The sequence below is a fragment of the Chiloscyllium plagiosum genome, unplaced genomic scaffold (assembly GCF_037043375.1).
Source record: "Chiloscyllium plagiosum isolate Xiang-an unplaced genomic scaffold, Cpla_swu_hap1 HiC_scaffold_16, whole genome shotgun sequence".
Classification (NCBI taxonomy): domain Eukaryota; kingdom Metazoa; phylum Chordata; class Chondrichthyes; order Orectolobiformes; family Hemiscylliidae; genus Chiloscyllium; species Chiloscyllium plagiosum.
Genome location: NW_028270154.1, coordinates 7268833 through 7295747, shown reverse-complemented (window position 1 = coordinate 7295747; position 26915 = coordinate 7268833). Strand labels below are relative to the sequence as shown.

Genomic DNA, 26915 nt, shown 5'->3' with positions numbered 1-26915 from the left:
ATGAAGATGAAAAATGTTTTTTTGAGGAGCAAATTTTTATTCGTAAAATATTGTGCTTTGTTCAGTTCCAACACTCAGAATAAAATTCACATTCCAGTTAAACAATTCAGAGCAATTTCAAATGCTGTCATGTTAGGTACATCACAGCAACCTGTGAGTAAAATTAGTAAATCAAAATAAGCAGCACGGGACTAAGATAATATAATAACATGGATTGGGCATTGATGAACAAGCTGGAAACAGAGAATAGAAATATTATTGGAGCATTCTCAGGTTGGAAGGCCCTGATCATTGGGGTATCACATAGATCCGTTCATGGACACTTGCTGTCACAAAATGTAATAATATGAGTGTAAGGATCAACTGTAAAATTTTAATAGTGCAGTCAACACAAAACTTGGTGGTAATTTGTGAGGAGAATTTAAAGATTCTTAAAGGGGACTTCAACAGTTAAGTGAGCAAGAACTTAGTAGATGAAATGTACCATGATCAGAGAGATAAGTGGACCAGAATTAATTTGGGGACGGGGAGTGAAGGAGCAAAATACTGCTTAACTGATGAGAAATTAGAAATTATTGATGTCCAAAGGTATCTTGGTGTCTGTGTTCGCATGTCACTGAAAACGTGTGCAGATGCAACAAGCAATTCAGAAGGCAAGCAATATGTTTGCCTTTCTCACAATAGGATTTTTTTAAAAAATCACTCATGGAACGGGGGTTTAGCAAGTTGGGTCGGCATATATTGGCCAGGTCTAGTTGCACATGAAATACTGGGGGGGAGCTAACTTCATGAATCATTGCAGTTCATTTGGTAAAGCAACACCATATTTGTATTTGGAAGGGAGTTCTTCGGTTTGGACATGGTGGCAGTGAAGTTTCAACAATATGTTTCAAAGTCAGGCTGGTGAGCAGCTTTGAAGAAACATGTAAGTGATGGTGCTCCCATGTATGTGGTGTACTTGTCCTTCCAAAGGGTAGTGGTTGTGAGTCAGTAAGGTGTTGTCAGAGAATGCAATTTCTACAATGTGGAGGCAGGCCATTCGGCTCATTGAGTCCACACTGAGACCCTGAGGAGCATCCCACCCGGTCACACCCATCCCTGTAATCCTGCATTTCCCATGGCAAATCCATTTAGCCTGTACATTATTGGACTTTGGGAGGAACCCTGACTATCCAAAGGAAACCTATACAGACGCAAGAAGAATATGTAAACATCACACAGACAGTTTTCCGAGGCTGGGATAGAACCCAGATCCCTAGTACTGTGAGGTATCAGTACTAACCACTGAGCTACCATGCCATCTAAGAGGCCTTGGTGAATTTTGGCAATACATGTTGTAGATGATACACACTGCTGTCACAAAGCATCAATGACGGAGGGAGAGATGTGGTGCCAATCTAGTGGAGTGTGTTGTCCCAGGGTGGTGTCAAGCTTCTTGAGTGCAGTTGGAGAAAAATGGGGAATTTTCGACCATACTGACCTGTCCCTTGTCCATGATGGGTGGTTTATTTTATGGCATACCAGAAAATAAATTTGTTGTTACAAGTGTCCTAACATCTGACCTGCTGGTGTAGCCACAGTATTTATCTAGTTGCTCCTGTTCAGTTTCTGGTCAATGATAACCTCCTAGATGTTGATAGGAGTTGCTGCCTAATTTGGTTCTAAGAGAAATTTAAGTCTTGTTTCAATTGTGTGGAACAGTGGTCAGATTGGACCTGTCATATTGTGTGCCTTTCTGGTCCCCTCTCTCTGAGGAAGCATATGCTCACCAGAGAGAGGGGGTGTAGTGGGTGTTCACTAGACTGACTCCTAGGATGATGGGATCATCCAGTAAGGAGACACTATGGAGCATAAGCCTTCATTCGTTGGAGATTGGAAAAATAACAGAATAACCCATAGCAATGTAGAAAAACCTTCAAGGCACAGGGCAGCGTTAATGCAGAAATTATGTTTCCTTTGGCTGTTAGCTCTAGAACCATGCGATGGAGTTTCAGAACAAAAGGCAGCTATTTTGGAATGAGAAGAGGAGGAGATCCTCACTCAGCGGTGATGAACTTTTGGGATTTTGTATCACAGATGGTTTTGCAGGTTAAAAACAGAGATTGGTAATTTCTCTCCATTATCTCAAACGTGATTAGCATTAGTGACTTGTTGTGAAATTGCTAATGACAAAAAACGCCAATCAAATTTATCTACCTGGCAATAATATCCAAAAGCCTGCGATTTAGGTGAGAATCATCAGAGTTTAACAAAATGAGACATGCATAAAAATCAAACAAGGAAGATCTGAAACAAAAAAAAAATGCTTGGGAAACTCAGAAGCTCTGGCAGCATCTGTGGATAGAAAGTGGAGCTAATATGTCAAGTCCAGTAACTGTGCTTTGGAATAAAAATGTGTTTCCTACCTTGCTTTCTAAGCGTTGTGGGTTGCAAATGTTCAGTGTATCCATAACTATATAAAAAAAAACAATTTTTAGAATCAAGAAAACTTCCAAAGAATTGAAATATTGTATTATGTTTTTGGCTGTACAACAAAAAATTGAAATAACAACGATTTAGGAAACATTGTAGCTTTAAGAGCTGAGCTGTATTCTGATTGGTTGAATATGAGTCTACCAATCAGAAGCTACTAGCTTACTGGTGATCCGGCCTGCCGCTTTCCTTCCCCTCCAACATCGCACTCCGCCCGAGACAATGTGAAATTGGGCAGCGAGCTACAGAGGGTTTGCAGTCGTTTCCGCGGATAGATTTGTAGGAGATTTTAACCACACAATGGAGGCCCTTCGGAAACCATTTCGACCATCTCTTAAAAGGTGAAGGTATTTTCCCTGCATTGTAGCCGTTTTAATAATGAAACTCGGCACAAATAATTTTAATCTAAGGAAACGCCGAACACCACGGAGCTGCGCTGAAACAATTGGAATGCTTAAAACTGGCAATGAGATGTTACAACATATTTTGCTTTTTAAAATGGATTCTGTTATGTTGCACGTTTATCTCTTGGGATCTAATTTTAGGAGAAATTCGTTATACGATTCCTGAAGAACTGCAACTGGGTGCATTCATTGGGAATATTGCAGATGATTTGGGATTAGATGTTCAGCAGCTTGCTGCTCGGAATTTTCGACTTGTTTCAACTCCAAGACAGCGATTTGTGGAAGTCAGTTTAGACAATGGGATTATGTTTGTAAATGAAAAAATCGACAGGGAACTGATCTGCGGCCCTAGCCTCACTTGCGTTATGTCTTTGGAAGCTGTGCTCGAAAATCCTTTGAATTTGTATCAGATTGAGGTAAAGATTCTCGATATAAACGACAACGCTCCCAGTTTTGCAAAAAGCCAGATCCGCCTTGAAATTTCTGAAGTTGCTGCGCCAGGAACGCGTTTTGCCCTGGAGTGTGCGCACGATCCGGATGTTGGAACTAACTCCGTACAGACTTACCAGCTGGTTGCAAATGAATACTTCTTGCTAAATACTGAGGCGGGCATGGGAGATGGAAAATTACCTGTGCTAGTCCTAGAAAAGCCCCTGGACAGAGAGAAGCAATCGACCCACAGGCTACTGCTGTTGGCCAAAGACGGCGGGGTACCCGAGAGGTCTGGTACTGCCCAGATCAATATCATTGTCGAAGATGCCAACGATAACACGCCTTTGTTCCCACAATCGGTTTACAGAGTCAGCCTGGCAGAGGATGTGACCAAAGGGGCCTTGGTCCTGCAGGTAAACGCCACGGATTTAGATGAGGGTTCTAATGGAGAGATTGTGTACTCTTTCAGTAGTCATACGTCTGCAAAAGTCCGTGAGCTGTTTGGTTTAGATTCTAAAACGGGCGAGATCAGAACCAAAGCGAATTTGGACTATGAGGATATTAATGTTTTTGAGCTTATCATACAAGCAAAGGACAAGGGACTTAATGCCAACCCAACATATTGTCATGTTGTGTTGAACATTATTGACGTCAATGATAATGTTCCTGAGGTGACACTGACATCCTTATCTAGCCCTGTTCCAGAAGACTCTCTGCCTGGGACAGTAGTAGCCCTGATCAGTGCGTCAGACAAAGATTCCGGAGCATATGGGCAGATGCAATGCAAAATCAGCAATCATCTTCCCTTTGCACTGGATTCGTCTTCGAAGAAATATTTACGGTTGATCACGCAGGAACGGCTGGACCGCGAATCCGTCTCTACCTATGAGGTGACTATCACTTGTAATGATGGAGGAATCCCGCCTTTCTCCGCCAACAAAACTATCCTAATTGAAGTTTCAGACAGGAATGACAACACGCCACAATTTGCGCAGCCATCCCTTACAGCGTACGTGATGGAGAATAACAAAATAGGTGCGTCCATTTTGTCTGTGTCAGCCTTGGATCCAGATCTAGGGCAAAACGGCCAGCTATCCTATTCTATCCTGGAGAGCCAGGTTCAGGGCGAATCGGTAAGCAGGTTCATCCACATAAATGCGGAGACTGGCGTGATATATTCCTACCGATCTTTTGACTACGAACAGTTAAAAAAGTTTCAGGTTCAAGTTCAGGCGCATGATCGTGGAGTCCCGCCACTTGCTAGCAGCGTCTCCATAGACATCATTATCCTTGACCAGAATGACAACGCACCAGTGATTGTGCACCCAATAACAGAGTATGGGGCAACAGTGAGAGAGACCCTATCCCGATTGGCTGACCCTGGGCATCTTGTGGCCAAGGTGACAGCCACTGATGCGGACTCTGGACAAAATGCTCGCCTATCCTATCGGATCCACGATAATAACTTGGGGCTTTTTACAATTTCACTGGAAACTGGTGAGATATGGACAACCCGGAGGATTACAAAGATAGATTCAAACGAGCAGAAATTGGTGATCTTTGTAAATGACAATGGAACACCAGCACTTACTGCGACAATGACTATCATCCTGTCGATGGCGGAAGGCAGCGCAGACATGTTCAACGACCCAGGCAGTTTAGCTGAAAGCCCTGGCTTCAATTCTGATACAAGCCTTTACTTGGTCATTTCTTTGGGAATTATTTCGTCGGTTTTTTTGGTGGTTTTAATCATACTGGCTGTTAAGGTTCATGAAAGCAGAACTATTTTTGATGGACACAAATATGTTTTGGGCACGTGTTGCTGCTTTGAATCGAGAAATGGAATACAGAAAGCCAGCCGGAACCTCCAGATAACTCCTAACTATGTTGAAGTATTTGGGGGCGACCCACTTTCCCAAAGTTTCCGCTATGACACATGTTCGCCAAAGAGGGACCTCCATTTCCCCAACACGTCCACAGGAAAGAATAACGCCTGGAGGGAAATCGCTTCAAACGGGGAGGAAGTTGTACTTGGTGAGGTGAGGCGCTTGGGTGGAAAGGAAAGGAAATATTAATCAAGCTTGGGCAACTGAATCGGCCTCAGGAATTTACAACACGTGTTTCACAGGTTCACACAATTTATTTTAGCTATTGCAGGCTGGTGCAGATGCCGGTTTGAAAACAGATACTTTAAATTTGTTTATCTGTAAATATCCACTATAACTGTCACTGTCATTGTAATTTGCCCCCACCGCCCACCAGCCCCTACCCGATTACGACACACGGTGGGCTAGAAGACAGATTGGGCTCTTCAATGCTACAGCTGATCATAACATCACGGTAAAAAAAAAGGAGCAGGTGTAGTTCATTATAGATTACGGATATCTGAATACGACCTCATTTCAAATTTCCTTCCAGCGCCCCGTAACGCTGACATCCCCTGTCCCCAAAAGTCGGTCTTAGACAACCTTGAATATATTTAATGGCCTCCACTACTCACTGTGGAAGAGAGCTTCAAAGACCAATGACCATCTGAACGAAGACATTCCCTTTCACCTCGATCTTAAGTCCAGTACCTTATCTTTAAACTGCGCCCCTAAGCATCCTCTCCATCAAGTCTCCTCAGAAGATTTCATTGCGTTTCATTAGGATCACTGGTCATTCTTTTAAAATCAATGATTATAGGCTCCATCAATTTCTTCAGTATGCAGGTTTAACAGCATATCATTGATCATTCGTCCCTCAGTTGTGAAACAAAGGATGTCAGTGGAGCACTCAAATTTGCATTAGCCCACTGAGTGTTGTAATGGGGGTCAGGAGTGTACAGTGCAATGCTAATTACAGTTTCATTTCCTGGAGGTGAAGTAAAAACAGTTGCTACCCATATTCTGGCCATTAAGTTATAATTGTTGCAAACATATTTCAATTTGATGTTGAGGCAACTGATGGAATTCTTTTACATTCTTTTCAAGAAGCTTGATTAAACTTCACATGTCCTGTCTAAGAACGTAATGCAGAAGAGCAGAAGGAAGCCATTTAGCCCATCGTTCCTACTCTGCCATTCAGAGAGACTGTGGCTGAAATTATTTCTTCCTAATCGTATTTTAACAATTTTATGTCCAATTGAATTAGACGTACTTAATAGAGAAATCAATCAGGCCACGTGAACTTCATGGTGGTGGAAACATTCAGCTCATCAATTAAATATGCAGTGAAGTGAACGCTTTGGTCAGATTTTAATCTCTTAGAAGCCAATGAAATTTCAGATCTCTTTAGAACATAATTATCAATACAAATGAGTGATACAGCAAAAAAATAATGAAGAAAATGGTTGTTTTGATTTTACATTGCACAACAATAAATGTAACTATTGAGCAAAGGTTTAGAAATGCATTCCAGCTTTAAGAGATGTTCAGTGTCGTGATTGGTTAAAAGTGAGTCTGTCTTTTCCTCCAATGAGTAGTTGCAATGTTACTGGAGATCCTTACTGCCCTACCCTCCCCTTCCGCCATTGCATCCGACCAGATAGAGCTTGGGTAGAGCTGCGTCTCGTTATATTAGGTTTTCTACTTTTCAGATTTCAGAAACAATAAGAAGGTTTGTTCGCAATAATATCACAGTTTTGTTTTATTTTACAACTATGTTGGTCAGGAAAGTTAACTGTTTCGCCAAAATGGAAACATAATTGATTCTTTTGCCGGGATTTTTTTGTTGTTCTACGGCTCTTGAATGAGCTGAAACGCTTTGTGCTGGAAATGGAGCATTGTAAAGCATATTGGCTATTGAAATGGCAACATTTATACTGTATTATCTTTTCCTGGGAACTAGCCTATGGACAGATGCGTTATTCGATTCCTGAGGAACTGAATCTGGGCGCTTTTGTTGGAAATATCGCCGAGGATTTGGTTTTGGATAAAAATGAGCTCTCAGCTCGCGGCTTTCACATTGTGGCTAGTCCCAGTAAGCAGTATCTGGACGTGAATTTAGACAATGGGAATTTGCTTGTAAAGGAAAAAATAGACAGAGAGCAGCTCTGTGGGCCAGCTCTCACTTGTACATTGTCCTTGGAAGCTGTGATTGAAAATCCCCTGAACGTGTACCATTTTCAAGTGGAGATTCTGGATGTGAATGACAACTCTCCGCGTTTCCCAGAGAGTCAGTTCCGTGTGGAAATCTCAGAGGTGGCTGCTCCTGGAACCCGATTTGCTCTGGAGTGTGCGTTCGACCCGGACATTGGAACCAATTCCGTTCAGAACTACCAGCTGTCAACCAACCGTTATTTCAACTTGGACGTGGAAACGCGCAGTGGGGACGGAAAGCTACCCGTTTTAGTCTTGGAAAGAACTTTGGACAGAGAACAGCAAAATATGCACAGGTTAGTGTTAACTGCTAAAGATGGAGGCATCCCTGAGAGATCTGGCACTGCTGAAATAGTAATCGCAGTGGAAGATGCCAATGACAATGCACCTGTTTTCCCGCAGTCGGTCTATAAGGTCAGTTTGTTGGAGAATGTACCTACAGGTAGTTTCGTGACGAATCTAGAGGCATCTGATTTGGATATTGGTCTCAACGGGCAGATAGTGTATTCATTTAGCAGTCACACTTCTAACAGAGTCCGAGAACATTTTGCATTGGATCCAAAAACTGGTGAAATCAAAACTAAGAAGAATTTGAACTATGAAGAAAACAGCGTTTTTGAGATTAATGTACAAGCAAAGGACAGAGGACCTTATGCAACTCCTGTGTACTGTCACGTGTTGGTTGACATCGTTGATGTCAACGACAACTCTCCTGAAGTGACCCTAACTTCTCTCTTCAGTCCTGTCGGTGAAGACTCCATCCCGGATACGGTGGTGGCTCTGATCAGTTCAACAGACAAAGACTCAGGAGAAAACGGACACGTGCAATGTCAAATCTCAAACAGTCTTCCTTTTAAGCTGGATTCCTCCTTACGTGGCTATTATAGATTGGTTACTAGTGAGACACTGGACCGGGAACATTTATCGAACTACAATGTAACTATCGTGTGCAGAGATGGGGGATCCCCTCCACTCACAGTCAACAAAACCATTCAGTTGGAGATTTCAGATGTGAATGACAACCCACCGCAGTTCAGGCAACCTTTATATACAGCTCGCGTGATGGAGAACAGCGCTATTGGTGAGTCTATATTCTCGGTCACTGCTTTTGATCCCGATTTAAATGAGAACGCACGTCTGTCCTATCACATCTCGGAGACTCTCATTTATGGCATGCCAGCATCCACTTATGTCTCTATTAACTCGGATAGTGGTGTCATATACGCTCAGCGAACGTTTGACTACGAGCATCTCAAAAAATTTCAAATCCAAGTTCTGGCATTTGACTCTGGAGAACCGCCCCTTTCTGGCAACACTTCCGTGCATATAATTATTCTTGACCAGAATGACAACGCTCCGGTGATCGTTCATCCCTTGCCCGAGTTCGGTTCCACGGTGTTGGAGACGGTATCCCGGTTCGCAGAGCCAGGCTACCTGGTTGCCAAAGTTTCTGCTACCGACGCTGACTCCGGTCAGAACGCACGCCTCACTTATCAGATTCTGCAAGCTACTGACGCTGGCCTTTTCACCATTTCACCAGATACGGGGGAGATCTGGACAATACGCAACGTCGTGAATAAGGACGCTTCGAAGCAGAAGTTGGTAATTGGGGTTAAAGACAACGGAATACCTCCGCTGACAGCCACAGTAACGTTCATGTTGTCTGTGACGGGAACGGATGTACAAATGCTCTCTGATGTGACCAGCAAGAACACCGGGTCCGTTTCCGATACCAGTTTTTACCTGGTGATAACTTTAGGCCTCACCTCCTCCATTTTTCTCGCGATTTTGATTACCCTTGCGATTAAGGTGTACAACAGATCTTCCCTAGAAACCTGTGGCTGTTTTACTGCAAGGAACTCCCGAAGTGGAGTTCGGAGAAGCAGTAGAAACCTCCAGATACCAGCGAACTATGTTGAAGTGTTTGGGGGTGATCCACTTTCTCAGAGTTTCCGTTACGATACATGCTCATCATCATATTCCACAAAGAGAAATTTCTTGTCTTCCAACAGAGGCAGTATGTCTGCCCGGAAGAACAACATCCTGAGTGGTGATTGGGGGAATGGAGACACCCCACGAACACCAACCCATGCGCAGTGCAGAAACACTGTGATTTCTGAGGTGAGGTTCTTATTCGAAAGTGAAAAGAACGCCTCATGGGTTTGATTTGGAGGTACAGCTGTCCTCGGGAAACATGTCGATCATGGATCTGGGTTAGGAAATGCACAAGAGGGAATCCTTTCATTCGGCTTTGTTGTCTGAAGGCCCAGTGGCTAATTCTGGACCAGCTCCTATGCTAATGAATAAGTTGTCCTTAGGTGCGTTCACATGGCTTTACCCATCACGTTGATTGTATCGGTTAGAGAAAGGTACCATTAAGTATGTGTGTTCAAAGCAAAATTCAAAAACCAGAAGCGCCACCTGCAAACGATATCATCTATACATTAGAATAGAAGGAAATGATAGCTTGCTCTGGAATTCATCCTGGTCTGTGAGGATAAAATAAGTTAAGCAGCAGTGCTGTGATGATGGTTCTACATGTTGTTGCAATGTGTTACAGTTTAGGATTTATACTTTTAAGCAGAATTAAAACATTTCATATTTCACTGGTGTGGGGGGGGGGGATATTCTGACCAGCAGACAGTCAAATGAAATAACTGAAGTGTTCTGAAGAAGAGTCACTTACTCGAAATTTAACCCTGCTTTCTCTCCACAGATGCTACCAGGCCTGCTGGGTTTCTACAGCAATTTGTGCCTTTGAAACTGAAATAACTGGATGGACTCAGTGGAGATTAAATATTACATGTGAACAAAGTGAGAAATGTGTACTGAAAGGCAGGGTTCTTTGAGGTTTCAGTCACGTGGTGTAACACCTCATTAGGGAAGAGATAAAATAATTTCAGATTTTTAAGTTAGGTTTGAAGAAAAAATCTTTTGACAATCCACTAAAATATGGAGGGCGAGTCACCAAAATAATGTAGGAAAGAAGAATAAGAGAAATTTAGATTGCACAATGCTAAATGTTAATATCACTGAGTTATTTACAGAGACATTCCGGCTTTAAGAAATGGTCCGCATGGTGATTGGTTGAATCCCCATTCACCAATGAAAACCTGTAATGTGTCTGGAGATCTTTACTGCCCCCTTCCTTCCCCAACCACCATTACGTACGATCAGATACAGTGTAAACCCCGCATAATGAGCTGCGTAGCGCTACACCGGGTGTAATATCCTTATATATTGGCAATTTTACAAAGAAATAAGAAGAGATCGACTTCTCAGTGATATGTGAAAAATACAGGTATTTTCATATAATATTGTTCCTTTTTTATCGTTGAAAATCGTTAAAACGGAATCTTATTCCAAGGAATCACTGAATGGCGAGACGCGTTGAAGCATTTGGAATGCATTGTGCGGGAAATGGGATTTTCTGAAATACACTGGCTGTTGAAATGGTCACTTTTATTCTTGGTGTTACCCTCCTGGGTAGTTGTTTCGGGACAGATTCGCTATTCAATTCCTGAAGAACTGCAACTGGGCGCCTTTGTTGGGAACATCGCAGATGATTTGGATTTAGACGTGAACGAGCTCAAAGCTCGCAGTTTTCGGATTGTGCCTGGGCCCAGGAAGCAGTATCTGGATGTAAACGTGGACAATGGGATATTATTTGTGAAAGATAGAATTGACAGAGAACAGCTCTGTGGGCCAAACCTGATATGCAGCTTGTCCTTAGAAGCCGTGATTGAAAACCCTTTAAACGTGTATCATTTCCAAGTTGACATTCTGGATGTAAATGACAACGCTCCCAGGTTCCCAAAAAGTCAATTCCGATTAGAAATCTCAGAGGTGGCCGTACAAGGAGCGCGTTTTGCCCTGGAATCGGCGCAGGACCCAGATGTTGGAACTAACACTTTACAGACCTACCAGTTAGTCAGTAACGAATATTTCACAATAGACATCCAGTCGCGCAGTGGAGATGGCAAATTGCCAGTGTTAGTGTTGCAAAAGACGCTGGACAGGGAAAAACAAAAAACACACAGGCTAGTGCTAATTGCCAAGGACGGGGGAGTCCCTCAAAAATCTGGAACTGCTCAGGTAATTATTATCGTACAAGATGCGAACGACAACGCGCCAGTGTTCCCACAGTCAGTGTATAGGGTGAGGCTGCTTGAAAATGCATCGAAAGGCACTCTTGTCATCAAACTAAACGCAACTGACTTGGACGATGGCCCCAATGGAGAAATTGTATATTCGTTTAGTAGTCACGCCTCTACCAGAGTCCGTGAACTGTTTAATGTGGATTCCAGAAGTGGGGAGATTACAATCAAAGGCAACTTGAACTATGAAGAAAACCGTGTTTTTGAAATTAATGTACAAGCGATGAACAAGGTGCCTTACGCAACTCCTGTATACTGTGATGTTCTGGTTAACATTACTGATGTTAATGATAACCCACCTGAGGTAACTTTGAATTCTCTGTTCAGTCCTGTTAGTGAAGACTCCCCGCCTGGGACAGTGCTGGCCCTGTTTAGTGTGGAAGACAAAGACTCGGGACATAATGGACAGGTCCAATGCCAAATTACAAATGGTTCTCCTTTCAGACTAGATTCTTCTGTGAAGAATTATTACAGGCTGCTCACTCAGCAGCCACTCGATCGCGAAAAAACGTCAGAGTACGACCTTACAATCCTGTGTAGCGACAGAGGAATCCCTCCTCTCTCAGCCAAGAAATCCATCCGCGTGGAAGTTTCCGATATCAATGATAATACGCCACGTTTTACACAACCTTCATACACAGCCTATGTGATGGAGAACAACGTTATCGGTTCCTCTATTTTCACCGTGACAGCCTTCGATCCAGACTTAAACCAGAACTCTCGACTCTCCTACTCCATCCTGGAAACTGGGGATCAGGATTTACCAACATCCGCCTATGTGCAGATTAATGCAGAAACTGGCGTGATATATTCGCAGGCAACATTTGACTACGAGCAGCTTAAAAACTTTCAGGTTCACGTGCGAGCACAGGACTCTGGAGCTGTACCGCTGACCAGCAACGCCTCAGTTCAGTTTATTATCCTTGATCAAAATGACAATGCACCAGTGTTCACAATGCCATCACCAGAGTATGACTCAACGGCGATAGAGACAGTTTCGAGATCCACCGAGCCAGGATACTTGGTTGCAAAAGTGTCCGCAACCGACGCGGACTCCGGCCAGAATGGTCGCCTTGTTTACCAGATTTTTCAGTCTACTGACCCGGGACTATTTACAATTTCAGCGGACTCGGGGGAAATATGGACAGTTCGTGGTATCCTGGACAAGGATCTCAGTAAGCAAAGGTTGGTCATTATCGTAAAAGACAGTGGAGGCCCACCACTTACAGCAACAATGACCATCATTATATCAGTGGAACCAAGTAAAACAGGAATGTTATCCGAAATGGACAGTTTACCAAAAGGAGCTGCTTTGGGCTTGGTTACAAACTTTTACTTGGTTATAGGTTTGGGGTTACTCTCGATCATTTTTCTAGTGATTTTAGTTATTCTCGCCGTTATGGTTTACAAAAACAGACCTGGTGTTGACCGCCGGAGCTCGAGTCAGGGCACTTGCTGTTGTTTTGAGGCAAGAACTCACAAGGCCAGGCGGAGCCTTCAGATTCCTCCGAACTACGTGGAAGTGTTTGGGGGCGACCCACTTTCTCAAAGTTTCCGCTACGAGACGTGCTCGTCTTCAGATACGCTGAAGAGAGACTTCATGTTTCGCAGCATGCGCAGTTCACATGCCGGAAAAGCCGCCCCTACTGGCAAAGACCCCTCACCACTGTTGAATTCTGCAAATTCTAGAAACACTGTTAACAGTGAGGTGAGACACCCGCCTTCTGGGTGGGTGGGGTGTAATATTTTATTGGCAGATATACAAATGTCAAGCTGAGGTTATGTACATGTGGATATGACGCGATGGGAGATATTTTGCCCGGGTTTTCAAGATTCCTCGCTTTTCAAATTTCTCACCATCTCAACATCCCTAGCCAGGATCGAGTCCAGATACTTTCCTTCATGATTAATCCGTTATATTTATCATTGTAATTATTGTTCTATTTAAACGTTTTATAATGCTTGCCGTATCTTGTGAATAGCAGAGTAATTCATTGTTCTCGACATAAAAAAGTAAGAGTTTTAAGACGCTGAGATTATGTTTTCCCTCCCTTGAGTCAATACTACTGGTCATAATCTCAAGGTGATGGCTCAGTCATATAACACTAACATGGAGAGAAAACTAGAGAAATAGGGAAGATGGTGGAATTGTGGTATATCACTGGTATTCCAGAGTCCGAATGGATTTGAATTCAATCCATTAAATCTGGAATATAAGGCTGGCCTAAGTAATGGTGACTAGGAAATTATCATCGATTGCTGTACAATTTCTATTTGGTTCACGAATGTACTTTGTATAAGGAAACTTGCCAGCCTTGTTTAGTCTGCTCTACATGTGACTTCAGGCACAAAGCAATGTGATTGACTCTTAAGTGTACTCTGAAATGACCTAATAAATTATTTAGTGCAAGGGTAATTTGGGGTAAACAACAAAAATTGTTCTTGCCAGTGACATCCACATGCCATGAAAGAGTAAACAAAAATATCTCGGAGGATTCTGAATTTCCTACCCAGCAGAAATGTGGATGTTCAGTCAAGTATATTCAGGATTGAGATTGGTTTGAGCACATGAACTGAACCAAGGGATATGGGGAGATCGTGAAAAAGTGCAATTAATGAAGATGTTGAGTCATGTTCTTATTGAAGGGGGAAGAAGTTCGAATGCCCCTGTAGGCTACTCATAACATTTCTTATGTTCTTGTGTATCAATACCTATGACAGTGGAAGCAAGTGATCGTTTTCGAAAGAATTTGTACCTGCGTAACAGACAATCTCATATATGTACTTTATATGGGGTCACCTGTACGTGCCATACGGTTAACAAAAAGAAACTGCTGTACCATTTACCTGCAATAATAACCAAGATTATTAACCTTGCTATTTTGTCAGAAAATGTTATTGTATTGTTTAAAAACTCTTTGATAGAACAATGATTGGCGTTAAAATGTTGAACGAAAGAAGTGGAAATATTTTTGGTTGTACAACCATAAATATTGCTTTTACGCAAAAGTTTGCAAAGACATTCGAGCTTTAAGCAATGCCTAGGACAGTGATTGGCTGAATGTGAACATGCCTACGTTCACCAATCAGAAGCTAGAACTTGCCTGGAGATCTCTTTGCCCACCCCATCCACCATCAACGTTAACATCGGCGACAGTGTAAAAATGGACAGCAAGCTGTGTGTTGCTCTATTTCGATTTGCACGTACATCTACGGATGATCTTAGAATTAATAAGAACGGTCGTCACAAATAAGGCCAGGATGTACAAATAATACAGGTATATTGCAAATTATACCTCACATAAAATGATATATAGAGAAGTTTATTCAGACGAGTTGGCAAACGGTGCGGTGCTGCGCTGAAGCATTTGAAATGTTTTGTCGCTGGAAATGGGATATTATAGAATATACTGGTTGGTAAAATGGCAACTGTTGTACTGTGTATTTCCCTCCTGGATTCTGGTTTCGGGGCAGATTCGTTACTCGATTCCTGAAGAGCTACAACTGGGTGCCTTTGTTGGAAACATCGCCGAGGATTTGGGTTTAAATGTGAAAGAGCTCTCACCTCGGAATTTTCGAATTGCTCCCGGTCCCAACAAAAGGTATTTGGACGTAAATTTAGACAACGGGATTTTGTTTGTGAAGGAGACAATTGACAGAGAGCAGCTCTGTGGGTCGAGTCTCACTTGCCTGTTGTCTGTAGAGGCTGTGATCGAGAGTCCTTTGAACGTCTACCGAGTTGAGGTGGAGGTTTGGGATATAAATGACAACGCTCCCCATTTTCCAAAGAACGAAATCCGCCTTGAAATCTTTGAAGTGGCCGTACCGGGAGCGCGCTTCCCTCTCGAGTGCGCGCACGACCCTGACGTTGGAACCAATTCCCTACAAAGCTACCGATTGCTTGGGAACCAGTACTTCGGCTTGGACATTGAAACCCGCAATGGGGACGAGAAGCTGCCGGTGCTGATGCTCGAAAAGACACTAGATCGAGAGAAAGAATCAACCCACAGGTTAGAACTAATTGCCAAGGATGGCGGGATCCCTCCGCGGTCCAGCACTGCTCAAATAATAATCACGGTGCAGGACGCCAATGACAACTCTCCTGTCTTCTCTCAATCAGTTTACAGGGTCAGCCTGAATGAAAATGTGCCCAAAGGAACAGTGGTGATCAAACTGAACGCAACTGATTTGGATGATGGTTCCAATGGTGAGATAGAATATTCTTTTACCAGTCATACGTCAGCGACAGTGCGTGAGTTGTTTCATCTGGACTCCAGAACCGGGGAGATCAGAGTGAAAGGGAATTTGAACTATGAACAAAACAGTGCTTTTGAGATCAATGTTCAGGCAATGGATCGGGGCTCTGCGCCACTGCCAGTGTACTGTCACATACACGTCGATGTTATCGATGTGAATGATAACTCACCAGAGGTGTTAGTGACTTCTTTGTTCAGTCCAGTTCGTGAAGACGCTGTTCCCGGGACTGTGGTAGCTCTGATCAGCACCACCGACAAAGACTCAGGAGAAAATGGGCAGGTCCATTGCCAAATCCCAGATAACATTCCATTTGAGTTGAATTCGCCTTTAAAGAACTATTACAAATTGTTAACCCAGCAGGGACTGGATCGGGAAACCGCCTCCAAGTACGACATCACTATCCTCTGTAGTGATTCAAGCTCGAACCCACTATCTTCCAAGAAAACATTGCGGGTGGAGGTCTCCGATATAAATGACAACGCGCCACGCTTTAAACAGTCCAGGTATACAGCCTATGTGATGGAGAACAATGTTATCGGAGGGTCAATCTTTTCTGTGACAGCGTCTGATCCGGATGTTAACGAGAATGGTCAAATATCTTACTCCATTGCGACTAAACAGATTCAAGACGAGCCAGTGACTAGCTACGTGCGTATTAATTCGAAGAACGGAGTCATATTTTCTCGGACAACATTCGATTATGAAAAACTTAAAAACTTTCAGTTGCAAGTTCAGGCACAGGATTCTGGAGTCCCAGCACTCAGCAGCAACGTTTCAGTGGATGTTGTTATCCTTGACCAGAACGACAATGCTCCAATGATTCTGCACCCACTGCCTGAGTATGGTTCAACAGCAATAGAGACAATGTCCCATTGGGCAGAACCAGGATACCTGGTTACCAAGGTATCTGCCATTGATGCTGACTCTGGTCAGAACTCTCGCCTATCTTACCAGATTATTCAGACTACTGACCCTGGGCTTTTTACGATTTCGCCAGATACTGGCGAAATCTGGACAGTCCGTAGAATTGAGAGCAGAGATTCAATAAAACAGAGTTTAATAATTATTATAAAAGACAACGGAACACCGCCACTTTCAGCGTCCATGACGATCAGTATATCGGTGGTGGATGGGGATGCACAGTTGCCTCCTGATGCCGGAAGTTTAACTGAAGGTCCCGGGTTCCCTTCCGATTTGAGTTTTTACTTGGTGATATTCTTAGCAATAGTTTCGTCCATTTTTCTGGTAGTTTTAATCATCCTCGCTGTGAAAGTGCACAAGAACAGATCTCGGCTCGGTGTTTACAACTGTGCCCTGGACGCTTGCTGCTGTTGCGATTCAAGACCTTCATTGAATGGCATTCAAAAGGCCAGCAGAAACATTCAGATACCTCCAAATTATGTGGAGGTATTTGGAGGCGACCCTCTTTCTCAGAGTTTCCGCTACGAGACATGTTCAACCTTAGGTTCAACTAAGCGGGACTCTGCCTTTTCAAAAGTGTGCACTACCTCTGCATTGAAATATAATGCCAGGAGTCAATATATTGAGAAAGGGAAAACTCCACACATCTCACCTCCTGAAAAATGTACAAACGCTGTAATTAGTGAGGTGAGATTTTGCTTCAAAGAGGAAAAAATGATACACCTCAAGTTTGAGTTGGTTGCACATAAGTCGATGGGCTGAATGGTCTGCTTCTGCTCCTTCGTCTTGTGGTCTTACATACAATGGAGATGACCAACGCATAGCTAACTATTTCTGTGTGTTCCAATGCAGTTGAAGGTGAAAATAAATATCCAATCCCAAAGGATGGCATTATTTCGGTGCATTTATGGAACTAGATTTTATGTATTTATGGTAAAAAGAAATCCCTGGAGGTGGTGGAAGGAGTGGGGATAGCAGAGGTTCAGTTGTGTCAAATTGATAAGTACTGTTGAAGAATGTGCCTTCTAGCTGAAAAAAGCACAATGAAATTTTAATATGCATCTCAGAAAAACAGGGTACAAAAAATAAAATGATAGATATATATCTAAAAGCGAATAATTTAAAGCAAAAATCTACAAAATATAATCATTTAGCAGAACAATTCCGATAGTTGAATGCAGATTTAACGTGATGCAATTTGTGAACCCAACTGTATCTTGTAATATATTTATTGAGAGTGAATATCACTTTGGCACGGAAAAGCAGAAAACTGCAGGTGCTGAAAATCTGTTTTTTTCTTAAAATCTGAAATGCTGAGCAAACTCAGCAAATCTGACGACATCTGTGAAGAATTTGTGACTGCTCATTAGACTGTGAAAAGTTAGAAGTATTTTGGGATTTAAGTAAGAAGTAGGTGAGACAAGGACAAACAAAGGTCTGTAACAAAATGAATGCCAGGAGAAATGTAATGACCTAAAAACTAGTATTCGAGAGCTAAAGGGAACGGGGCAAGGGGAAAAAATGCCTTCAGATGTATCACAAGTTGTAACAAAAATGTAAAGCGAGAACCTGAAACAGTAAAAAGAAGAAACAAAATGGGTGCAGAGGTCGTTGTCAGAATTTTGTTTTTATTCATTCATGACATATGTGTGTGACTGGCTGGACCAATATTTAATGCTCATCCCTAATTAGCCCATACAGTAGTTAATAGTCAAACACATTGCTGTGGGTCTTGAGTTACGTATAGGCTAGACCATGTAAGGATGGCAGTCCTTTCCTAAAGAACATTAATGAAACTGGATGGGTTTTTCTGACAACGGATTCATTGTTATCATTAAACTCTCAATTCCAGATTTTTATTGAATTCAAATTCCATCATTGACCATTGTAGGATTCGAACCCAGGTCCCCAGAACATTACCTAGCTCTCTGAATTGACAGCCACACGAGGCCATTGCCTTCCTCTACTAAACTCAGTGCTGAAATTGGACAGGTGTAAAGTGTCTATCAAAAGATAGGATGCTGTTCCTCATGTTCATGTTGCGCTTCACAAATAGTGATGCTAACTGAGGACAGAGATGTCAGTGAAAGAACAAAGTGCAGGATTAAAATGACAATCCATTGGAAGCTCATGGTCATGCCTGCAAAGTTCCACTGAGCAGTAAGGCAATCTATATTTGACACACGGACCATCTCTTCCCTCAGAAAAGAGAAAAATTATGTTTTGAACAGTGAATATAGTAAACCAGATTGAGAGGAATGCGTGTAAATTGCTGCTTCAGTTGGAAGAAGTAACTGGGGAGTTGAATACTGAGGAAAGAGGATGTGCAGATGCTAGGTCTCCTGTGATAGCCTGGAATGTTGTTGTTGAAAGGGAGGTATTGTTGGGGTTTACTAAAGACTGGACTCTCCCCCAGAGTGTAACAGAGGGAACAGAATGCCAAAACGGGCTTCTGAAATTGTTCAACTCATTGTGAAAGGTGGATATCCATTTGAGCATTTTAAAGGGACCAGACGATGTGTTTCCAGCTTTTTCTGTTTTCATATCATATATGTGTAATTTAGAGATAAAAGATCGTCATAAGGCTATCATAAGTCACAATGCGACAAGTGAAACTTGTGTATTAAGTACATCGTTCAAACAGTTTCTTAAAGGGATTCTGGTTAAAAAAAATCACTTTCACTAGTTAAATTGCGTGCACAACAATATGTGTTTAGCAGAGAGTGTAGATAGATGCATTTTCAGATATTCTCCTTTCTGCAGTTTCTTTTGAGAGTAGCTTGACGGATAGAGTTAGATCACAAAAATAATGGATCAAGGATTTTGATTGTACAACAATAAATGTTCGGTTTCCTGACCTGACAGCTTTAAGAAATGCTGCGAGCTGTGATTGGTCGAGGACAAATGGGTCTCCATCCACCAATCAGTAGCTGAACGGGGACTGGAGATCCAGACTGCCCCCTTCCTGTCCCATCCGCCATCACGTAGGATCTGATACAGAGAGATATTGGATAGCGAGTAGCAACGTTTTATATTCCCAACCTTTAGTGATTTTGGAAGAATTGGGAAGACTTATCAAAATTGCCCCGGAGAATGTATCTCAAGCTCAGGTATTATGGCTGTTTATTTTGGATTTTGAAAAATGATGCGTAATCATTTTATTCCAAGGAGTAAAGTGGGCAGCGCTGTGACGTGCTGAAGGGATTGAAATGCGTTGTGCTAGAAATGGGATTTTATAACATAAATTGGTTGTTAAGATGGCAACTACAGTTATTGTGTTTAGTGTTCTCCTGGAATCTGGTTTCTGGACAGATTCGGTATTCCATTCCTGAAGAATTGCAGCTGGGCGCCTTTGTTGGGGACATCGCAGCCGATTTGGGTTTAAATGTAAAGCAGCTCTCTACTAGGAATTTTCGGATCGTGTCCGGTCCCAGGATACAGTACTTCGGTGTGAATGTAGACAATGGGCTTTTGGTAGTGCAGGAGAATATTGACCGAGAGCAGCTCTGTGGATCGAGCCTCGGTTGTACTTTGACGCTGGAGGCTGTGATCGAGGAGCCACTGAATGTGTATCACGTTGAGGTGGAGATTCTGGATATAAACGACAACGCTCCCCACTTTCCGAAGGGACAGCTCCGTTTGGAAATATCCGAGTTGGCAGTGCCTGGAATTCGCTTCCCACTGGAGCCGGCGTACGATCCCGATGTAGGCACCAACTCCTTGCAAAGCTATCAATTGGCTCCTAATCAGTATTTTAATTTGGATGTACAAACTCGCAGTGAGGACGCTAAACTTCCAGTTCTGGTGATGGAGCAACCTCTTGATAGAGAACAGCAGCCCACACTGCAGTTAGTGTTGACCGCCACTGACGGGGGCACCCCGCAGAGGTCTGGCACTGCACAGATTCTCATTCACGCACTGGATGCCAATGACAACGTGCCTGCCTTTAGCCAGTCCCTTTACCGTGCCAGTTTGATGGAAAACGTGCCCATAGGAACCTTGGTGATCAAAGTGAACGCCACTGATCCAGATGAAGGTTCCAATGGAGAAATTGTCTATTCCTTTGGTAGCCACGCTTCAGCTAAAGTGCGTGAACTGTTCAATGTGGACCCCACAACTGGAGAGATTCGAGTGAAAAGACATCTCGATTTTGAATCAGCAAAGCAGTTGGAGATTAGTGTGCAAGCCGTGGACAAAGGTGCAGGATCTGTACCCGTGCATTGCGATGTGATAGTGCAGGTTAATGATGTGAATGATAATGCACCTGAAGTAACGGTGACATCTTTGTCCAGTTCAGTTCCGGAAGATGCCATACCAGGGACTGTACTAGCTTTAATCAGTGTCACTGATTCGGACATGGGCGAGAATGGAAACACTCACTGCCAGATCCCAAAGAAGCTTCCTTTCGAATTGGATTCAACATTTAAGAACTATTACCGATTGGTCACCAAAGATTTACTCGATCGAGAAATGGTTTCTCAATATGACATCACCATTACCTGCAGGGATGAAGGTTCGCCCACACTCACCTCCAACAAAACCATTCAGCTAAAGGTTTCTGATGTAAACGACAGCCCGCCACGTTTCTCACAGACTTCATTCACCACCTATGTTACCGAGAACAATGTCATTGGCAGTTCCATCTACTCAGTACCAGCTTTTGATTCGGATTTAAATCAGAACTCCAGACTGTCCTATTCTATTTTACAGACACAAGTCGGTGACGACCCTGTGTCTAATTATGTCACCATTAATTCAGACAGCGGTGTAATATCTGCCGAGCGTTCTTTTGACTACGAAGAATTGAAGAAGTTTCAAATCCAGGTCCAAGCAATAGATGCTGGTGTTCCTCCGCTGAGCAGTAATGTGGCAGTGTTCGTGGTCATTCTGGATCAAAATGATAATGCCCCGGTCATTATATCACCAATACCGGAATATGGGTCGACAGCAGTGGAGACAGTATCGAGATCAGCAGAGCCGGGTTACTTGGTGACCAAGGTATCAGCCACTGATGCGGATTCAGGTCCCAATGCAAGGCTCTCTTATCTACTGGCTCAGGCTACTGACCCTGGTCTTTTTACCATTGCTCCGGACACCGGAGAGATCTGGACAGTCCGCCGCATTACGGGGCAAGATGCAATCAGACAACGCTTGGTTGTCCTGGTAAAAGACGATGGGCTTCCCCCACTGACTGCCACTATCAACATCATCTTATCATTGGCGGACAGTGATGATGAAACCCTTTCTGAAGTCAGTAGTTTAACTGAAGATGCCAGGCTGCCCTCAGACCTGAGCCTATACTTAGTCATAGCTTTAGGGACGATCTCGTCCATTTTTCTAGTGATTTTGGTTATCCTGGCTGTTAAAGTCCACCGAAGTAGGAACGTTTTTCACCGTCACAGCTGCTCCCTGGATACGGGCTGCTGTTTGGGGTCAACGCATTCTCTCAATGGAATACAAAAGGCCAGCGTGAACCTTCAGATTCCCCCGAATTATGTTGAAGTGTTTGGCCGTGACCCACTGTCTCAGAACTTTTGTTACGAGGTATGTTCTACAAGGGATGCAGAGACAAGTGGCAGCACGTTTCCCAAAATTCAAACTCTTAATCGCGTTAGGCAGCCGTCTTAACGTGACCAATAGATATGATCAGGCTTCAAATGTTGTAAATGATGGGGTCACTTTCTTCAGTGACGTAAGGCACGCCATGCACAAAACCTGAAGACCCATCATTGGATTTGCGCATATCCTCAGAGTATTAGTTGTTCGTCCGGGTGTAGCACAGCTCCGTTACTCACCCGAAAGGGCAGTTCTCTGCACTTTTGTACTGATTTTTGCCCAAGTGCATATCATTTTGTAGCCTTTGGTTTCTCAAAAAATGTAAACATAATTTTGCAGATTGTTTTGCATTAGCTACGCATGGACTCGTTAAGAATCTGATGAGGCATGACAGGGTAAATTTGGAAAGAATGTTTCTTCACATTGGAGAATTTAGAATTCAGGGTCACTGTTTAACGGATGGCCCATTTTCAACAGAGGACTTTTTTAAAAATCTGACGAAGGATATGAGTCGTTGGAACTCTCTTCCTGATAAGGCAGAGTCTTTAAATACTTTTAAGCAGAAGTAGATAGATTTTTGGTGAGCGAAGGTGTGAAAGTTAATTGGGAATGTCGGTTTGACGCTTTTAATGGATCAGCTATGATCTTATTCAACGGTGGCGTAAACTCCAGGAGCTTAATTGTCTACTTCACTTCCTTGTTTATATGTTCAAACGAATTAGGACAGTTCTAATTTTAGTGTTGCAGATGTTAGTGTCATATATAGAAGACCAATATAAATACAAGACAGGGGCAGAAAAGCTGACCTGTGCTTTAAGGAAGAACAATTTAAATTTTAATTTCTAGGTGCCTAATGTGCATTTCATCCACTGACATATTTTAGATGCGTAGAACATTACACGCAGTGCAAGTCCTTCGGCCCTCGATGTTGCGTCAATCTGAGAAACCGATCTGAAGCCCAGCCAACCGACACTGTTCCGTTATCATCCAGACATTTATTTTTGTAGGTAGGGCATCCCACCCTTACTACACTGTGAGTAAAGAACCCACCTCTGATATCGGTCCTATATCTGTCATTGGGAGAACATTAACAAAGTATTGTTCCTGGCAGTCAAGGGACTGAGTATTATCAAACACAACTTGGAAAAAAAAAACATTTTGTGGTGGTAATTTTAATTTAAAGTTTAAAATTGGTTCAGCAAATGACGTCACCAAGACAAATGTGAAAGGTGTGTTTCTCTTCAAAACATTGGATGAGGCAACCAGTATGTCTTTATTTCATTGTTTATTTACAAGATGTGGGCATGGCTAGGCCAGCACTTATTTCCTATCGCTAACTGCCCATGATAAAGTAATCATAACTGCAGTATTCAAACCATTCACAGGGTTTAGGTGTACATACAGTGCTAAAATATAACCAAGATTCATTAAATGGATGTCAATAGGTCAACAAGTAATTAAATGTATTTGTAACAGACTTTCCTGAAATGAAAATGGATAGGGGGTTGGACAATAAGCAATAAAAGTCAAAAGAAATGGATTGGATTGTGGAACAGTGGTTAGAATGTCAAAAGGAGGATACCATGGATACTGGAAATCTTAATTGAAATAAAAAAATACTTAACAAATTTGTAGGTGTCTGTGGAGAGACCAGCAGTGGTATGTTGTTGCCCTTTTATCTGAATGCTCTTGGAAAGTATTGGGTGAATTTTAGTTCAGGTTTTAATTCTTCCACAAGTAAATAAGACATTTGAAATTGAAAGCATGGCTTATTTTTAAACACCTCCTAAAAGTTTGTTACTCAGAGGTCTCGTTTTGTTAGCTAAGAGGGGTGACCTCATCAAAGTTTCTAAAACCATGAAAGGCATTGATAAGGTGAATGAAAAGGGTCTTTTCCTGGGGTGGAGGAGTTCAAAACTAGGATACATTTTTTTTATGGTGAGAAGAGAAAGATTTAAAAAGGATATGAAGACCAACTTTTTGACACAGATTGGTTTGTGTATGGAATAAACTGCCAGAGAAAGATGCAGGTACAGTTACAACATTTAAAAGACATTTGGATAAATTCATGAACAATGAAAGGTTTGGAGGGATATAGGCCAAGTGAAAGCAGGTGGGACTAGTTTGGTTTGGGAACATAGTCAGCTTGGATTGGGTCAGAAGGGTCTGTATCCATGCTCCATGACTCTATGACTCAGTAAGTTTGGAGAGATATGTGGGCTCTATTTGTTCCTATTTGGGAATTCAGTTCTCTGCAAATATACCTGATATACCAGAAGGACTGAGTCAATATAGCTTGTTTTAGATTGGTTTATATGGTATGTTTGTAAAGAGGCTGCTCAGCATAGAGTGGTAACTTCTGACACCAAGAAGTCATGTTCAGTGAACTGTTTGGAGGATCAAGTTCTGTTAATGTTTGAAAAACCCTTCAGCAGCACAAACTTTATGGATCCTAAACTAACCTTACAATTTTGTGAGAAGTGCACACAACCGAAGAAGGACTTGTCTGTGTAAATGAAATATAATCACAGCTTTCAAAGAGATAAAAGTCATTCTGTGCTAGTGAAGTTTGCTGCATCAGAAGCAGATTTACCTGAAGTGTCTCATGTGAATGCAGTTGCCCGAGATTCTGGCAAACTAAGCAAAATTATTTCTAGTATTACACTGTTCTTGAAATTGAACTTAATTGTCATATACTGGTCAGCAAATGGACCTGTGTACTGTAGAACATTGTTTACTAATTTAATCAGGCTGCTGAAGATTTCAGGTATAAATGACAATCAAGTAAATTTTAAGCAGCTTTTATATGTTGTCTATAATTTTGGAAAATTGTATTAGCTTTATATGTTCAATGATGTTTCTAGTAGAATGTGTGTTCTGTTGCTTTATTCTGTAGATCAATTTATTGAGGGCAGTTTTACATATTTATGTCTCATGGCAAACTCATATAATGGGAACATTGACCCATTTCCTTCTTTTATTGAGAAGAATGATATATTGGAATCTTGTGCTGAGTGACAGTATATTCACATAATTTGGAGGAGCTGGTGTTGGACTGGGAAAGGACAAAGTTAAAAATCATACACCACCAGATTATAATCCAACAGGTTTATTTGGAAAAACTAGCTTTCAAAATGCTGCTTCTTCATCAGGTGGTTGTGGAGCAGGACCATAAGACATAGAATTTATTGCAAAACGTTACAGTGTCATGCAGCTGAAATATATTAAACAAACTTCATTCAATCTTTCATCTTTTAGAATAGTTTTTCTAGTTTTAGTTCATTAATACGTAAATCCCAGAACTCCTTTTTAAGGCACATTCTCAAGATAACTTCAGATTTTCAACCAGTGTTTCATCTCAACTCAGACAATGAATTAAAGGTGTGAGGTTAAAGTCTGTCTGAGTCCCAATCTTGAGTCAGACTGGTTCTATTTCTAAAGTGGGATTTACAGAACCTTACATGGATTGACTGTAGGTTATGCATTTTTTGAGTAAAAATTATATTTTATTTTGTTATATTTTATTTTGCTCAAAAAATGCATAACCTACAGTCAATTCATCTAAGATTTTGTAAATCCCACTTTAGAAATAGAACCAGCCTGACTCAAGATTGGGTCACAGACAGACTTTAACCTCACACCTTTAATGCATTGTCTGAGCTGAGATGACACATTTTGTTAGAAAACCTGAAGTTATCTTGTGAATGTGACTTAAAAGGATTCTGGTATTTACATATTAATGAACCAAAACTAGCAAAACCATTCTAAAAGATGGAAGACTTAATCTAAGTTTGTTTAATATATTTCAGCTGCATGACACTGTAACTTTTTGCTATAAATTCTATGTCTTATGGTCCTGCTCCACAACTCCCTGATGAAGTAGCAGTGCTCAGAAAGCTAGTGCTTCCAAATAAACCTGTTGGACTATAACCTGGTGTTGTGTGATTTTTAACTATATTCACATAGTTTGACTTGTATTGCAAGGTATTCATATGCAGCGGAATTGATAATGGTTTTAGTTCCAAAACATTAGTTTCTTCTCAATTCCACTTGGAGCTATCTCATGCCTTCAAACAATCTTTTGGGTAGCTTTCATTGTTTGTGATTTTCTTTTCCAAACTGCTCAACATTGAACATTTAGATTAAAAGTCTACTCAAGTTCAGTTTAATTCAGTGGAGCTCTTTTTTGAGTATGAAGTGGTATAGATAAAGCTATTACTTTTTTACATGCTGATCTCAAACATTCAAGTCACAAATGAATATTTCACAACAAAATTGATCTGCATTCAGAGATTTGTCATTTTTGAAGGCTGGGATATTTTTGAGCGGTGCTCCACCATAGCTTATAGGTCTTCTTATCACACAGAAGATTGTTTAATATAACAGTGAATTTCATGCTTTCATCTCTACAACCATATATTGTAGTATATTGATAGTCAGCTCTTCTGGTTGGAGAAAAGTTTTTTTCCCATGTGGTTGACATCGATCTAAGGCCAATATCTTCTGCTAGATATCCAGAAGATTCAAATTATATTTTCAGTTCCACATTGTGCTTGTCCAGGGAAAATTGAGATCAAAGTAAGATGCTTTCAGGCATGAACTAAGTTCACTCATTAATTAAATCTTTAATGTCCACA

At 41.9% G+C, this 26915-nt stretch overlaps 1 protein-coding gene and 1 pseudogene across 1 annotated transcript in view; both read left to right on the top strand.

The window, feature by feature from the left end:
• Positions 1–26915, top strand: part of LOC122556420 (uncharacterized) — a 91156-nt gene that overhangs the window by 4127 nt on the left and 60114 nt on the right. The window contains exon 2 of the mRNA XM_043703047.2: positions 2883–5347. Within this exon, the coding sequence (XP_043558982.2) occupies positions 2883–5347 (2465 nt within the window). The remainder of the gene's footprint in view (positions 1–2882; positions 5348–26915) is intronic.
• LOC148147459 (protocadherin-10-like) lies at positions 6722–11184 on the top strand (annotated as a pseudogene).